Source organism: Mobula hypostoma, chromosome 10 (genome assembly GCF_963921235.1).
Source record: "Mobula hypostoma chromosome 10, sMobHyp1.1, whole genome shotgun sequence".
Classification (NCBI taxonomy): Eukaryota; Metazoa; Chordata; class Chondrichthyes; order Myliobatiformes; family Myliobatidae; genus Mobula; species Mobula hypostoma.
Window position 1 is genome coordinate 115,104,653 of NC_086106.1, and position 18,098 is coordinate 115,122,750.

General features: G+C 42.8%; 1 protein-coding gene across 1 annotated transcript in view; it reads right to left on the reverse strand.

Annotated features, from left to right (window-relative positions):
* The window catches only part of LOC134353411 (tumor necrosis factor receptor superfamily member 27-like), a 257,893-nt gene that overhangs the window by 90,569 nt on the left and 149,226 nt on the right, over positions 1–18,098 (reverse strand). The window contains exon 2 of the mRNA XM_063061436.1: positions 9,471–9,602. Within this exon, the coding sequence (XP_062917506.1) occupies positions 9,471–9,518 (48 nt within the window). The 5' untranslated portion in view covers positions 9,519–9,602. The remainder of the gene's footprint in view (positions 1–9,470; positions 9,603–18,098) is intronic.

Consider the following 18,098-nt stretch of genomic DNA (forward strand, 5'->3'; position numbering starts at 1 on the left):
ACCCCTGACATTCCCTTGGTACCTATTTCCAAGCACCTTAAAACTGTCACTTCATGTTAGCCTAATCAGCCTTGGGAAAAAGCCTCTGGCTATCCACACGATCAATGCCCCTCATCATCTTATACATCTCGACCATGCCACCTCTCATCCTCCGTCGCTCCAAGGAGAAAAGGCCAAGTTCACTAAACCTATTCTCATAAGGTACGCCCTTCAATCCAGGCAACACCCTTGTAAATCTCCTCTGCACTCTCTCCATAGTATCCACATCCTTTCTGCATACATATTACCTAAAGTGTGATCAAATCTTCACAAGTCCTAAAACTAGATAAAGGAGTTAAAGGAATAACACAAAAAATATTATACATGTTCATTTATTGAGAAAAAAACTATCCAATATTACATGTATTTGTTGGAAAAAGTATGTGAACCTTTGGGGTAATGCCTTCTACAAAAGGTATTTGGAATCAGTTGTTGCAATCAATGAGATGAGATTGGAGGTGTGGGTTGCAGAGGTGCCCTGCCCTATAAAAAAGATACACAAAGTCAGGTTACTGACAGAGCCTGCTCTTCTCAAGAAAGGTTTGTTTATGTGCACCATGCCTCGATTTCAACATCTTTCAAAGGACCTTGGAAGAATTGTAGAGATGTATGAAGCTGGAAAAAGCTACAAAAGCATTACTAGGGACCCAAGTGTTCATCAGTCCCCAGTGAGAGAAATTGGTACAAATGGAGGAAACTCAGTACTGTTGCTACTGTCCCTAAGAGTGGACTCCTGCAATGATCACACCAAGCGCACAACGTGCACTGCTGAAGGAGGGGAAAAAGAACCCAAGGATAACAACAAAAGACCTACAGAAATCTCTAGAACTTGTTAAAGTCTCTGTTCACGTGTCCATTATAGGAAAAGCACTAAACAAGAATGGTGTTCATGGGAGGCCACTATGGAGGAAACCTCTGCTCTCCAAGAAAAAAACATTGCTGCATGTCTCAAGTTTGCAAAAGACCACCTGGATGTTCTACAACACTTCTGGGACAATGCTCAGTGGACAGATGAGACAAATTTGAACTTTTTGTCAGAATTGCACATTGCTATGTTTGAAAGAAAAAGGGCACTGCACACCACCAAAACCTCATCCCAATTGTGAAGCATGGTGGAAAGAGCAGCATGGTTTGGGGTTGCTTTGCCGCCCCAGGGCCTAGGCAGCTTGCAATTGTTGAGCGAGCAAAGAATTCAAAATTGTATCAAGATATTTTACAGGAGAATGTCAGAGTAGCAGTCCATCACCTGAAGCTTAATAATACTTGGATAATGCAACAAGACAATGATCCTGAAGACAAGAGTAAATCAACAATAGAATGGTTTAAAAAGATGAAAATTTTGTTTTGGGATGGCTAAATCAAAATCCTCACCTTAATCCTATAGAAATGTTGTGGAGGACCTGAAGCAAGCAGTTCATGCAAGGAAGCCCACCAACGTGCTAGAGTTGAAGCAGTTTTGACAGGTAGAATGGCGCAAATTCCTCAAAGCCAATGTGCAGGACTGATCAACAGTTAGTGGAAACATTTGGTTGAAGTTACTGCTGTACAAGGTGGTCACACCGCTTACTGAAAGCAAGAAATACATGTAATATTGGATCATTTTCTCAACAAGTATATTTATTTATTTATTTAATTGGGTTCTCTTTATCTAGGACAGACATGAAGATCTGATCACATTTTAGGTCATATTTATGCAGAAATAGAGAAAATTCTACAGTGTTCACAAGCTTTTTATCACCACTTTATATCCCTCTTGGCTCTTATACTCAAAGCCCCAGACACTGAAGGCTAGCATGCCATATGCCTTTTTCACATTCCTATCTACCTGTTTTCAAATCATCAGCAAATGTGGTCCCTTTGGCCAATTGTTGTTATAAAACATGAATAGCTGGGGTCAAAGCACCAATCCTGGCAGTCCTAGCCTGTCAGAGGAAGAAACCATATCCCACTCTTTACTTTCTGTCTGATAACCATTTCTCAATCCACGTTGGCATTGTTGGATCCGGAGACAATTTGGTCCAGAAGGTTCTTCTAAAGTCATGAATGAGACTAAAATCTTCTGGTTGCATCCTTTGTATAAGAAATAACAGTCAAGCATAACAGCGGGCAACCAACTCGCACTATAACCAACTCACTCTTTTGTAAGTAAGGAGAAAAGGAAGAACTTGTATCATTGTCTGTCTTTATATTGAAAACTAATTCAAACTGGATAGATGAGGGAATTCTTTAATAAGAACAGCCTAGGAGACAAAGAGGACAGCTTTGATTTACTTACACTGCCATGACATCCCAGGCTTACGGACGAAGAAGCTACAAAAGCATAGAACCAGAGATACCACGAAGTATTTAGACAAACAGGTAGTTATACAAGCATACAGTATAAGTCATCATAAATAAGTTTAAACTACCAGAAAAATGACAACACAGGCTCTAATGCAATACTCTATTATCCCCAGCTCTGTAACTGTTGAGTGATTTGCTGGATGGAAGCTTTAGCTAGATGGGACGCATGGTGAAAGCCTACATCAAGAAATACAGGAGGTATATCCGTTTGGGTTACCTGGAGAAATTAGTGGTAGCAGATCATTGCATTTGCAATGGCCATAGGATTGGCTTTGATGGCACAAAACTATTGTGCCGCGCCAATGGGTTTTGGACCACTTCGTAAAGGAAGCCATTGAAATAAAGTTAGAGGAAAAGAATTTTAACAAAGACGAGGTGTCCCCCTAAGTAAGAACTGGAATTCAATTGTAAACAAGGTGGGAGAGTAGAAACAAAAGAAAATCTGCAGATGCTGGAAATCACGCACACAAAATGCTGGAATGGGAATGACAGTGGAGGAGGCCATGGATAGACATATCGGAATGGGAATGGGAGTCTCCCAGTGGCCACCCATTTTAATTCCACTTCCCATTCCTATTCCGAAATGTCCATCCATAGCCTCCTTCACTGTCGGGATAAGGCCACACATTTAGATTGGAGGAACAACACCTTATATTCCGTTTGGGTAACCTCCAAACTGATGGCATGAACAGCAATTTCTCAAACTTTCAGTAATGCCTCCCCCAACCCCCCCCCACCATTCCCCATCTCTTTGTTCTGATCTCACGTTATCTCCTCGCCTGCCCATCGCTTCCCTCTGGTGCTCCTCCCCCCCTTTCTTCTTTCTTCCATGGCCTTCTCTCCCTTTCACCAATCAACTTCCTAGCTCTTTGCTTCATCCTTCCCCTCCAAGTTTCACCCATCACCTGGCGTTTCTCTCTCCCCTCCCCCCCCCACCCTTTCAAATCTACTCCTCAGCTTTTTTTCTCCAGTCCTGCCGAAGAGTTTCTACCCAAGACGTCGAATGTACATTTTTCATAGATGCTGCCTGGCCTGCTTAGTTCTCCCAGCATTTTGTGGTGTAGCAGAAACTTGACTGGATGAGGACTAATCATTCAGAATGGACAGAGTACGAGGGTATAAATACCACTGAGCTAGACATACCGAGGCATCATCACTGATGAAGATGGCAGAGTTTGTCACCAAAGCGTTGGTTATAATCAATATTTGTACCCGGCTGGAAGCCCAAGAAGAGTTTATTCATAACCAGTGTTTTGTAAAGTTGCAACATAACAGCCCAACTTTTATAGTCTGTACACAGCCTGTGAAGACAAGCATGCCATAATCCTTCTTCATCGCCCTATCAATCTCAAAGTCAAAGTCAAGTATTATTGACATATGCACAAGTACATGTAAGCACAAATGCAATGAAAAATGCACAAAGCATCATATAAGCAGCATTCACATCCATTGCTGACCTCTCAAAGAGGTATGGTGTGTGTTCTCTCAACCAGACAAGCACACTATTCCAAATGCACCATAACCAAATTTTTATACATCTGAACTGAAACAGTTCCTCAATCATCTAACAGCAGTCACACATACGAAGAATAATATTAGTAAGTTTCTCAACCCTGATTTTTATCCCAAGATGGGTCACTCACTCCAGGGAAAAAAAGGAAGATAATTAATATTACTGGAGTGTTGCTTATTTTTCAGCATTGCTGATTTTTTCCAGTGGCGCAGTCACAGTCAAATTGGCAGAGGCGGCTTCATCCAGGTCTGGGAGTAAGGGATTTAAAAAAGGAGCTTTCGTAGGATTTCAGCTTTTACCGGCAGCGCAATCACAGTCAAATCGGCGGAGGGGGTGTCATGCGGATCCAGGTGCAAAATATTTTAAAAAGGAACTTTCACAAGATTTAGGCTTTTTTTCAGCAGCACAATCATGATTCATTAGCAAGGGCAAATGAAACTAAAGCAGTGACAAGCAAAGCAGCCATTGTGTGAGCGGACCACTGTCAGAGTGGAGAGACTTCAGTAAAAATGGGCTTGGGCAAGGTAAATATCTGATGAGTTTCTTCTTCTTTCTTCTTCATTCTTCATTCCTCATCTGTCAGTGCATAGTTAGAGCAGTGAGAATGACAGCAGGGGCTGTGTTGTGTTCTTTGCGTGAGATGTGAGTATTCTGGGAGAGCTCCAGCCTCCCGGATCACCATACCTCCACCAGGTGCACTGAGCTGCACCTCCTCAGAGAATGTGCTAAGGAGCTGTGTTTCATGCAGGAAACGGAAGAGGTGTTGGGAACTACAGGGAGATAGTCACCCTGAAGTTAGAGGAGGCAGGAAAATGAGTGGCTATCAGAAGAGGAAAGGGAAATGGACAGCCAGTACCGAGTATCCCAGTGGCCATTATCTCCACAATAAGTATACTGTTTTGGATACTGTTGAGGGGGGGGGGATGAATTCTGGGGCAGAGCCACAGCAACCGGGTCTCTGGCACTGAGTCTGGTGCTGTGGCTCAGAGGGGTGGGGGGGGGCTGAAGAGGACTGCAGTAGTAATAGGGGATTCCATAGTTAGAGCAGTAGATATGAGATTCTGTGGACATGAAAGAGTCTCTGGTTTGGTAGGTCGCCTCCTAGGTGCCAGGGTCAGGGCCATCTAGGATCAGGTCCAGAACATTTTAAAGGGGGAAGGTGGACAGTCAGAAGTCTTGGTACATATTGCCAACAATGACATAAATAGGAAAAGTGAGGAGGTCCTGAAGAGAGAATTCAGGGAGCTAGAACCTCCAGGGTAGCAATCTCTGAATTGCCACACGCCAGTGAGGGTAAGATTAGGATGATTTGGCAGATGAATATATGGCTGAGAAACAGGCGCAGGGGGCAGTGTTTGAGATATCTATATCATTGGGATCTCTTCTGAAGAAATTATGACCTGTTCAAAAAGGACAGGGTTACACCTGAACCCGTAGGGGACCAATAACCTTGTGAGAGCTGTTGGGAAGGGTTTAAACTAATTTCTCAGAAGTGTGGGAACTGGAGTGACCGGGCTGTTGGTTTACAAGCAGAGGGAGTGTGTAGTGAGAATGTCAGGAAAGATTGGCAGAAGGAAGGGCAACATTGCAGTTAGTGGGATGAGTTGCAGTGTAAAAGGGGGACAGAATCGAAAATGGTGACGAATACAAGACTGAAGGTGTTATATTTGAATGCCTTCAGTGTACGGAATAAAGTACAGTTAGAGATTGGCAGGTATGACGTTGTGGGCATCACTGAGTTGTGGCTGAAAGGAGGTTATACTTAAGAGTTTAACATCCAAGGCACACATTATATCAAAAGGACAGTCAGTTAGTCAAAAGGGGTGGAGTGGCTCCATTGGTAAAAAATGAAATCAAAACCTGAGAAAGATGTGAGATAGGATCGGAAGATGTAGAGTCCTTCAGAGTTGAGTTAAGGAATTACAATGATAAAAAGACCCTGATAGGAGGTATTTATGGGCCTCCGTATGGGGATTTCAATATGCAGGTAGATTGGGAAAATCAGATTGGTGCTGGATCCCAAAAGAGAGAATTTGTAGAATGCATTGAAGATGGATTTTTAGAGCATCATGTGGTTGAGCCCACTAAGTGATCAGCAATTCTGGATTGGATGTTGTGTAGTGAACTGTATTTGATGAGGTAGTTAAGGTAAATGAACCCTTAGGAGGCAGTGATCAGAATATGGTTGAATTCACCCTGCAATTTGAAAAGGAGAAGCTGAGGTCAGGTGTATCAGTATTTTATTGGAGTAAAGGGAATTACAGAGGCATGAGAGAGGAGATGGGTAAAGTTGATTGAAAGGGAACACTAGCAGGGATGACAGCAGGGCAACAATGGCTGGAGATTCTGAGAGCACAGGATCGATAGATCCCGAAGAAGAAGAAGTATTCTAAAGGCAGAATGATGCAACCGTAGCTGACATCAAAAGTCAAAGTCAACATAAAAACAAAAGGGAGAGCATATAATAGAGCAAAAATTAGTGTGAAGACAGAATTGTGAAACTTTTAAAAACAAACTGAAAAATAAATAAAGGCATAAATGTGGAAAAGATGAGATATGAAAGAAAGCTAGCCAATAATATCAAAGAAGATACCAATTTTTTTTCAGATATATAAGGACTAAAAGAGAGGCAAGAGTAGATATTGGACTACTGGACAACGAAACTGCTGACAAACTAAATAAGTATTTTGCATCAGTCTTCACTGTGGAAGACGCTAGCAGTATGCCAGAAGTTCAAGAGCGTCAGAGAAGAGAAGTGAGTGCAGTTATGATTACTAAGGAGAAAGTGCTTGAGAAACTGAAAGATCTGAAGGTAGATAAGCCACCTGGATCAGATGAACTGCACCCCAGGGTTCTGAAAGAGGAAAATGAAAAGATGGTGGATACCTTAGCACTGATCTTTCAAAAATCACTGGGTTCTGGGAGGGTTCCAGAGGACAGGTTAAATTACAAGTGTCACTCCACTCTTCAAGAAGGGAGAGAGGCAGAAGAAAGGAAATTATAGGCCAGATAGTCAGACTTCAGAGGTTGGAAAAATGTTGGAATCAATTGTTAAGGTTGTGGTTTCTGGGTACTTGGAGGCACATGACGAAATACTTCAAAGTCAACATGTTTCCTTAAGGGAAAATTTTGCCTGAATAATCTGTTGGAATTCTTTTGAGGAAATAACAATTAAGATAGACAATGGAGAATCAGTGGATGTTGTGTACTTGGATTTTCAAAAGGCCTTTGACAAGGCACAGCACATGAGGCTGCTTAAGAAGACGAGAGCCCATGGAATAACAGGAAAGATACTAGTATGGATAGAGGGTTTGCTGATTGGCAGGAGGCAAGGAATGGAAATAAAGGGAGTTTTTGCTGATTAGCTGCCGGTGACTAGTGGTGTTCCACAGGGGTCTGTGTTGGGACTGAATCTTTTTACATTATATGTCAGTGATTTGGATGATGGAACTGATAGCTTCGTGACTAAGTTTGTGGACAAAACAAAGATAGGTGGAGGTTCAGGTAGTGTTGAGGAAGCAGGAAAGCTGCAGAAGGACTTAGACAGATTAGTGGAATGGGCAAAGAAGTGGTAGATGGAATACATTGTTGGGAAGTTATGGTCATGCACTTTGGAAAAAGAAATATAAGCATTAAACTGTTTTCCAAACGGGGAGAAATTTCAAACATCTGAGTTGCAAAGGGACTTGGGAGTCTTTCTGCAGGATTCCCTAAAGGCTAAATTGCAGGTTGAGTCAGTGGTGAGGAAGGCAAATGTACTGTTTGCATTCATAGAACATAGAACAAAGGAATCTACAGCACATGACAGGTCCTTCGGCCCACAATGTTGTGCTGACCATGTAAACTACTCTAGAAACTGCTTAGAATTTCCCTACTGCATAGCTCTTTATTTGTCTAACTTCCATGTACCTATCTAAAAGTCTCTTAAAAGATCCTATCATATCTGCCTCCATCATCACCGTCGACAGTGCATTCCACGCACACATCACTCTCTATGTGAAAAACTTACCCCTGACATCCCCTCTCTACTTACTTCCAAACACCTTAAAAATATGCCCCCCCTCATGCAAGTCATTTCAGTCCTGGAAAAAAGCCTTTGGCTATCCACATGATCAATGCCTTTTTTTCACCTTATACACCTCTATCAGGTCACGTCTCATCATTTGTCACTCCAAGAAGAAAAGGCCAAGTTCACTCAGTCTGTCCTCAGAAGGGGTATGGTCTCCAATCCAGGTGATGTCCTTATAAATCTCCTCTGCACTCTTTCTATAGCATCCACATTCTTCCTGTAGTGAGGTGATTTCAAGAGGACTAGAATATAAAAAAAAATGATGTAACGCTAAGGCTTGATAAGACACTAGTGAGGCCTCAGTTGGAGTATTGTGAACAGTTTTGGGGCTCCTTATTTAAGAAAGGAAGTCTTGACAATGGAAAGATTTCAGAGGAGGTCCACAAGAATGATTCTGGGACTGAAAGGCTTATCGTATGAAAAGCGATTGATGGCTCTGGGCCTTTACTCACTCGAATTTAAAAGAATGAGGGGGGATCTCATTGAAACCTATCAAATGTTGAAAGGCCTGGATAGAGTGGATGTGGAGAGGATGTTTCCTGTGGTGGGGGAGTCTAGGACCAGGGTCACGGTATCAGAATAGAGGGACATCCATTTAGAATGGAAATGAGGAGTATTTTCTTGATCGAGAGGGTGGGGACTGTAGAATTCATTGCCACAGGTGGCTGTGGAGGTCAGGTCATTGGCTGTATTTAAAGCGGAGTTTGATGTTTTCTTGATTATTCAGGAAGTGAAAAATTACAGGGACGGGAGAATGGGTTGAGAGTAAAATGGATCAGCCATGATGAAATGGCAGAGTAGATTTGATGGGCCAAATGGCCTAATTCTGCTCCTATGTCTTAGGGTCTTATTTATGAGCACAGATTGGGATGGGGTTTGGAAGACAATGAAGATAGAGGAGGTTGTGCTTATATAAAGTGACATGTCTGCTGCTTGCTTTGATGTGATTTGCATCAATACATTGTGTGCTTGCAAAAAAATAAAACATTTGTTAAGCACTTTATCATAAAGATTGTACTCTGTTCAGTTAATAAAACTTATAGGAATCTTGGCACATCAATCCAGCACAGATTGCAGCAGTGATAACATAATAATCCTTGCAGGGTTTTCCAGATTCGTAATCAACATCATATCTTTCTCTCTTTAATCGGTGCCATCCCACTCAAAGTGTTTCTTATAAATGACTGTCCAATTTCCTGTCAGTTTCTTGTAAGTGAAAACATGCACAGAAATCATGAATTGTTTCTACAATAGACTTTGGCAGATAATGAGCAATAAGTTTGGATGATGCTGTGAGACGGTCATTGTACATCACACCCGAAGACTTTTGCAGACTCGTAGGGTAAATTTCTCCTTAGATCATAATGGTTGAATGTGAAAATAATTATCCATTGCCAAACAAGATGCTAATGGCTCTCTCCTGATTGTTCAGTTGTTAAACTCACTTGTCAAGAGTTCAACTGAGTCATATGGACCAAATGTAGTTTCTGATCGTGGCTGAATTACCTGCTGTTGGTCATGCCAGCTCCTCCAAGAGGACCACAAATTTGTCATGGGTTCCAGGCTAGTGTGCTTCAATGACCCAGAGAGCTATGTTGGCTGGAAGAAAGTAGCTTTGTTCCAGCAGATTTTTAGAGTCTAGGGTCAAGAAAGAGAGAGGAAGGTTGAGTTATTTTTGTCAGCCCCAAAACGTTACTGCATGCTGAAAGAAAAGGAAGTATGTGTGCAATTGTTTATCAAGATGTTGAAGATACAATATTTATCAACACCATTTACAAAAGTCTTGGCACTTATTGTAACTGCCAATGTGATGTCTCTCTCAGAACCTATGGACCCATATTCCAAGCCGTGTACTGATTCTTCCCACACCCGCTTCCGTTCACTTCAAAATGTTCTGCTTGTTCCCCATAAATACTTAACCAGTTTCCTGTCCCTTTTCTTGCAAACATATTTAATACAATCGAAGCAAATTGATTGTCTCAGTATTTGACAAATATAAAGTAACAGCAAGTCTGAATGGTAAAGTGAGTTAGGCTTATCTTTCCTCTTTTGAGGAATGTTGTTTCTTAAGTATACTAAAGGCTGCAGAAATCAGGCTATAATCATTTCCAGCCCCCTTTCACTGGCTATTTTACAACATGTAGGGAGGGGTTAAATTGAAGACATGCCTGATCTCCATAACTCGCACAATCCCTACTATATCTAGCCTAATCTACTGATGGAAATATACCTCTGTTGCTGTACCCATTTCTGTGATTTGGTTGCCGGAGAAGCAGCCATCGTTCTGGATCACTGACCAAAAACGTGGACAAATCCCACAGGCACAAGATTTAAATTAAAGTAATTGAATAAAATAAGAAAAAAATAGTCTCGAGTAGCGGTGGTTATAAAAACACCAACTTGTTGCAAAAAACCCTTCTCCTTCACTGACGACCTTCAAGGAAGTAAATCTGGTGTTCTTACCCGACATAACTTACAGATATATGTGACTTCAGACCGATCAGTGTCACTAATCCTTATGACATAGGAGCAGAATTCACCTATTGAGTCTGCTCTGCCATTCCAACATGGCCGATCCATTATCTCTTTCAACCCCATTCTCTTGCCTTTCCCCCGTAACCTTGATGGTCTTTTTAATCAAGAACCTATCAAGCTGCAGTTTAAATGTGCTGAATGACTTGGCCTCCACGGCCATCTATGGCAATGAATTTCACAGATTCACTACGCTCTGGCTAAAGAAATTCCTCCTTATCCTGGTTCTAAATTTACCGCCCTCTATTCTGAGGCTGCACCCTCCGATCCTCGACTCCCCGACTGTAGGAGACATCCTCTCCACATCCACGCTATCTAGGCCTTTCAATATTCGATAGGTTTCAGTGAGATTCCTCCCCCGCCCCCCGCCAATTCTTCTAAATTCCAGTGAGTACGGGTCCAGAGCCATTGAACGCGCCTCCTACATTAACCCTTTTATTTCCGGAAACACTCTCGTGAGCCTCCTCTGGATCCTCTCCAAAGCCAGCACATCTTTTCTTCGTAAACACAAAATAATCCGCAGATGCTGGGGTCAAAGCAACACTCACAACACGCTGGAGGAACTCAGCAGGTCGGGCAGCATCCGTGGAAAAGATCGGTCGACGTTTCGGGCCGGAACCCTTCGTCAGGATATCTTTTCTTCGATAAGGGGGTCAAAACTGCTTTACAATACTCCAACTCCTTCAAGGAAGTAAACCTGGTGTACTTACCTGGTATGACCTATATGTGCTATCCATCCAACCCATCAATGTGGTTAGTACTGAACAGTCTCCTTAGCTTCGGGGCACTGAGGTATGAACAGTGAGTGCCAGCCACATAGGAATATCCTCATCCCGTAAACGATAGAGGTTCATTATGACAATGAATCGTAATGCATGTAGATAGATGTTGTGTTCAGGTGGTCAGATCCACCCCCATCTGAAACAATATTCTGAAAGCCACCTTTTCTCAATAGTTACTGTCATCTTGTTCCCAATTTGCCCTAAAGTTAATATCAACCATTGCCCTCTCCCATTCTAACCTTGCAGAATAACAGTAGATCTCCCACCTCTAGATCAGAACAGTCTCCATAGAGTAGTAGAAGTCACTACACCTAGTGTACATTAAAATGAATGTCTTCAGAAAGATGGGAGTGTGGGCTGAGGCAGGAAGAGGTAGAAGGAATGATAGACAAGGAAACTATTCAGGAACAATAAAGAATGATGATGCTCCAGTGATTTAAGAAGGCAGGTACGATAGCATAGTGGTTAGTGCCATGTTTTCCAGTGTCAACCGTATGATCAGGGTTCAATTCCTGCCATCGTCTTAAAGAGTTGGCACATTTTCTCTGTGTCAGTGTAGGTTTCCTTAATTCCTCTGGGTGCAGCAGTTTCCTCCCACATTACAAAAAAACGGATGATTAGGATCAGAGAGTTATGGACATGCTGTGTTGGCAATACTTGTTGGCGGCCCAGCATAATCCTCACTGATTTCATTTGGTGGAAACGGTGCACTTCAGTGTAGCAGCGTGTGAAAAATAAAACAACATTCAGACCCCACATAACACTACCCCGATTTGTTGCAATGCGTTTATTCAATTCTTTATTGAAATTTTTCAAAATGACTAAAAGTCATTGTAAACAAAACTTTTCAAGAGCAGTCACCATTACAGTAAGCATTCAATCAGCCAATGAGAGCGCTCGACATGTGCTCTGAGCCACTCACAGCCAATCACGTATTAGTTCATGCACTGCTTCCCCCCGCATGTGTAAACGTTCTTGCTCCCTTGCAAATTTATTCCATTCTTTTTCACCCATAATGTCTGGAAAACAGCTTGCAGTGAGTGTAGTACATCTAAGATGTCTAGGCAAAGCATTAGCATGGATGTGAAACTGCAAGTGATACGGCATGAGGATGTTAATGATGGTGATGTTGAAGCACTACTGCATTCTCATGGTGAGAGCCTTAATAATGAAGAGCTTCGAGAATTGGCAGAGCAGGACATCCTGGGTGAATTTGAGGACACAGACGGAGAAGAGGAAACACCAGCAAGAAACCTCACCACAAAATTTCTCAGCACTAGCATCACACAAGGCATGGACCAATTCATCAATAGTGACCCTGAGTGGGAGTGAAGCAATAAGGCAAAGAGAGGTGTTCTCGACATGATTTCCTGCTGCCGTGAACTGCTTCATGAGAGGAAACTTAAAAAAAGGCAGTCAAATAGTAAGGGACAGAGGGTCCAGTGAGATGGAGGAACTGAGCGAAATACATGTTAGTAGGGAAGTGGTGTTAGGTAAATTGAAGGGATTGAAGGCAGATAAATCCCCAGGGCCAGATGGTCTGCATCCCAGAGTGCTTAAGGAAGTGGCCCAAGAAATAGTGGATGCATTAGTGATAATTTTTCAAAACTCGTTAGATTCTGGACTAGTTCCTGAGGATTGGAGGGTGGCTAATGTAACCCCACTTTTTAAAAAAGGAGGGAGAGAGAAACCGGGGAATTATAGGCCGGTTAGCCTAACGTCGGTGGTGGGGAAACTGCTGGAGTCAGTTATCAAGGATGTGATAACAGCACATTTGGAAAGCGGTGAAATGATCGGACAAAGTCAGCATGGATTTGTGAAAGGAAAATCATGTCTGACGAATCTCATAGAATTTTTTGAGGATGTAACTAGTAGAGTGGATAGGGGAGAACCAGTGGATGTGGTATATTTGGATTTTCAAAAGGCTTTTGACAAGGTCCCACACAGGAGATTAGTGTGCAAACTTAAAGCACATGGTATTGGGGGTAAGGTATTGGTGTGGGTGGAGAATTGGTTAGCAGACAGGAAGCAAAGAGTGGGAATAAACGGGACCTTTTCAGAATGGCAGGCGGTGACTAGTGGGGTACCGCAAGGCTCAGTGCTGGGACCCCAGTTGTTTACAATATATATTAATGACTTGGATGAGGGAATTAAATGCAGCATCTCCAAGTTTGCGGATGACACGAAGCTGGGTGGCAGTGTTAGCAGTGAGGAGGATGCTAAGAGGATGCAGGGTGACTTGGATAGGTTGGGTGAGTGGGCAAACTCATGGCAGATGCAATTTAATGTGGATAAATGTGAAGTTATCCACTTTGGTGGCAAAAATAGGAAAACAGATTATTATCTGAATGGTGGCCGATTAGGAAAAGGGGAGGTGCAACGAGACCTGGGTGTCATTATACACCAGTCATTGAAAGTGGGCATGCAGGTACAGCAGGCGGTGAAAAAGGCGAACGGTATGCTGGCATTTATAGCGAGAGGATTCGAGTACAGGAGCAGGGAGGTACTACTGCAGTTGTACAAGGCCTTGGTGAGACCACACCTGGAGTATTGTGTGCAGTTTTGGTCCCCTAATCTGAGGAAAGACATCCTTGCCATAGAGGGAGTACAAAGAAGGTTCACCAGATTGATTCCTGGGATGGCAGGTCTTTCATATGAAGAAAGACTGGATGAACTGGGCTTGTACTCGTTGGAATTTAGAAGATTGAGGGGGGATCTGATTGAAACGTATAAGATCCTAAAGGGATTGGACAGGCTAGATGCGGGAAGATTGTTCCCGATGTTGGGGAGGTCTAGAACGAGGGGTCACAGTTTGAGGATAGAGGGGAAGCCTTTTAGGACCGAGGTTAGGAAAAACTTCTTCACACAGAGAGTGGTGAATCTGTGGAATTCTCTGCCACAGCAAACTGTTGAGGCCAGTTCATTAGCTATGTTTAAAAGGAAGTTAGATATGGCCCTTGTGGCTACAGGGGTCACGGGGTATGGAGGGAAGGCTGGGTTCTGAGTTGGATGATCAGCCATGATCATAATAAATGGCGGTGCAGGCTCGAAGGGCCGAATGGCCTACTCCTGCACCTATTTTCTATGTTTCTATGTTTCTAAATCTCAATGCCTACTTGAAGAAGAAGTAGAGTTAGGAGAGGACCCACAGCCTGGTCCCTCCTCTAAGATGTAACCACCACCCACACCTCTCCACTGCTGCTGCGATGTGTTGCTGCTCCATTGAGGTACAGGTTAGGCTTATCTGCGTCTTTGTTACTCCACGAATTACTGTGCATACATAAAATAATACAGCACGCATGTCCATTTACGGAATGTTAGAATGACCCCGCGCAGCGTTGATTTACATAGCATTCCAACTCCAGGAAATGTACCCTCAGTGTTAAGCTCTGTCTCTTCAAAGATCTTTAAAATTCATCATCATGGATAATCAGCATTGGCCACTGAAAGCTGGCCTTGCCTGTAAGGTGTAAGTTTACAGGAATTAATATAAACTATGGTATTTTTTAAATAGTTGGTGTTTACTCAAATCTTAAACCCATTTGGCACAACAGGTCCACAACAGATGCCATTTCATTAGCTCTTTACTTAACCCTAGAACGTCTGGACAGCAAAGATGCAAACATCAGGATGATCTTTATTGACTACAACTCGGTATTCAATACCGTCATTCCTTCAAAAATAATCAATAAGCTTCAAGCAACACACAGAAAATGATGGAGGAACCCAGCAGGCCAGGCAGTATCTATGCAAAAGAGACCTTGGCATCAATACCTCTTTGCACAATTGGATCCTTGATTTCCTCACTGGGAGGTCCCCAGTCAGCTCAGATTGACAACAATATCTCCTCCACAATCACCCTCAGTACAGGTGCACCACAAGGCTGTTGTGCTTAGCCCCCTGCTCTACTTGCTTTATACTTAGGACTGAGGGCAAAGAACAGCTCAAATGCCATATTTAAGTTTGCCGACAACATCACTGTCATTGGCTGAAACAAGGGTGGTGACAAATCCGCACATAGGATGGAGATTGAAAATCTGGCTGAGTGGTGCCAGTGTCGATAAGACCAAGGAACTGATTATTGACTTCAGGAGGAAGAAACCAGAGATCCTTGAGCCAGTCCTCATTAGGGGATCAGAGGTAGAGAGGGTCAGCAACTTTAAATTCCTCGGTGTTACCATTTTGAATGATCAGGTAGAAGTTACAGGAGCCTCAAAATCTACACCAGCAGGTTCAGAAACAGTTATTACCTCTCAACCATCAGGCTCTTGAACCAAAGTGGATAACTTCACTTGCCCCATCATTGAAATGTTCCCACAACCTGTGGAATCATTTTCAAGTATTCTTCAGCTCATGTCCTCCATATTTATCTTATGTTATTTAGAGGTACAGAGTGGAATCAGCCTTCCTGGTCCTTTGAGCCTCACCGTCCATCAACACACAACAACCCCGATTGAACCTTTTCCTAATCACAGGACAACTTACAATGACCAATTAACCTACCCAGTACATCATCGGAGGGTGGGAGGAAACCAGAGCACCAGAGAAAACCCATGCATTCCTTAGGGGGGATCTACAGAGACTCCTCAAAGAGGACGCAGGGATTAAATGCCAAATTCCGATGCTTCAACCTCGAATAATGTTGTGCTATCGCCACGTTTGTGGATGACAAAAAAGTGGTCGGCCTTATCAAGAACGATGACAAAATGGAATTTGAGAGGAAGTGGGGCAGCTGGTGGATTGGTGTGCGAAGAGCAACGTAAGCCTGAACATGAAGAAGACAAAGGAAATCATTGTGGAGTTCAGAAAGGTGCAGACAGACCATCCCCCTCTGTGAATACATGGCTCCTCCATAGAGAGAGTTAAGTTCACCAAGTTCCCGGGAGTTCACATCACGGATAACCTCACCTGGTCCCTTAATGTCACCTCCCAGATCAAGAAGGCACAGCAGCACCTCCATTTTATAAGATTATGGCAAGCAAGGCTCCCAACCCTCATCTTAACCTCAGTTTACAGAAGCACCATTGAGAACACCCCAACAAGTTGCATTCCCATCTGGTATGGGAGCAGTCGAGAATCGGACCAGAAGTCCCTACAAGGGACTGTGAGAACAGCTGAGAGGACCATAGGGGTCTCCCTACCATCCATCGGGAACATTTATTAGGAGCGCTGCCTATGCAAGGCCATTAGTATTATTAAGGATCCCACCCATCCGTCCAGTACCCTCTTTGACTTTCTGCCGTCAGGCAGGAGGCTCCGATGCATAAAGACAGGAATGGTCAGGATGAGAAATAGTTTCTTCCCCCGGATCATCAGGCTTCTGAACTCCCGGCTGTACTGTATTCGAAGTGTCACTGGTTAACCTGTTCCATACCTTACTATATTTAATATTAAATCACTTCAGTTTGTTATTTATGTGTGATTCATCTGTAGATTTTACCCTTACCTTCATAAGTTATTGAATGTTATATGAGTTATGTGCGCTGCTGTGGATTCCACCTCGGTTCATTGCCTGATTTCTATATACATCATATGGTTATATATGTTATATACATGTATGGAGTTAAATGACAATAAACTTCACTTGACTTGACTTGACTAACTGCTACACTACCATGGCACCCCAATTATTGAGTTTTTTCTCTTTTATATTTTCAGTTTGTTGGTTTTTGCACATTAGTTGTTTGTCCATCCTATTGGGTGTGGTCTTTCATTGATTCTATTGTGTTTCTTGGACTTACTGTGTATGTCCGCAAGAAAACGAATGTCAGGGTTGCATGAGGTGACGTATATGTACTTCGATAATAAACTTACTTAACTTTTAAACTCTCTTATACAGGGGCTGAGGAGAGAATGAATAGGCTTCTTAAACAAGATGTTCCTTGGCCACGTCACCTCACTCTTGAAAATCAGTGGAAATCACAGATGCTTGAAATCTGAAATAAAAGTAGAAAGCGCTGAAAATGCTCAGCAGTTCTGGCCATTGGTGGAAAGAGTAACTTTTCAGATTTAAGACCCTATGTGAGAACAAAAGAAACTTGTTAAGCTGCAGGGGGAATTGGAATCAAACTTCCTGTCACTGTCGGAAATGAAATGAAATGTGTTGTTTTGTGGCAACAACACAGTAGAAAGATGTAAAATTTATCCAAATGAAATAAATAAATAAATATTGCAAAAATGAGAAACAGAGAGCATTCTTGGGTTTGTGGATAGAGGGAGAAGGATCTGTTTCTGAGTTGTTGTGAGTAGGTCCTCAGTCCCCTATACCTCCTCCCTGATGGTAGTGACAAGAAAAGAGCATGTCCGAGATAGTCCGAGTGAAGGAGAGGTCACCTTTCTCTGATAGGCTAAAAACCGATTTATTAAAAAGGTTCCAAAAAGGATAGAGTGGCAGGGTGGATATAAGTCCCTATCAAAGGAGCTGTAAGGCACTCCTTCCCTCTACTAGCCTGCAGGTTACCCTTGGGCAATGTGTGGCAACTGCTTAGCCCCGTAATCAGGGTCAAGTGCAGCCACTTGAGCACGTGGTGGAAGGTCATATGAGCAGATGGTGCATATCACAGGTCCTGGTTTTATGACTACTGACACCAGGCAGACAATCTCTGAGAGTATTGATAATGGCTGAGGTCACCAGTCTTGTAAAGACACCGTTCTTTACTATGGCAAAATATTTCTGTCAAAAAATTTACCAACAGCAATCATGGTCCTGGAAAGACCATGATCATCCACGTGAAATGACACTGCACATTCATGATAAAAAAAAGTTAAAAACATAGGGGTAAACAAGACCATCTGGTCAATGAGGGAATGGGAGTAGCTA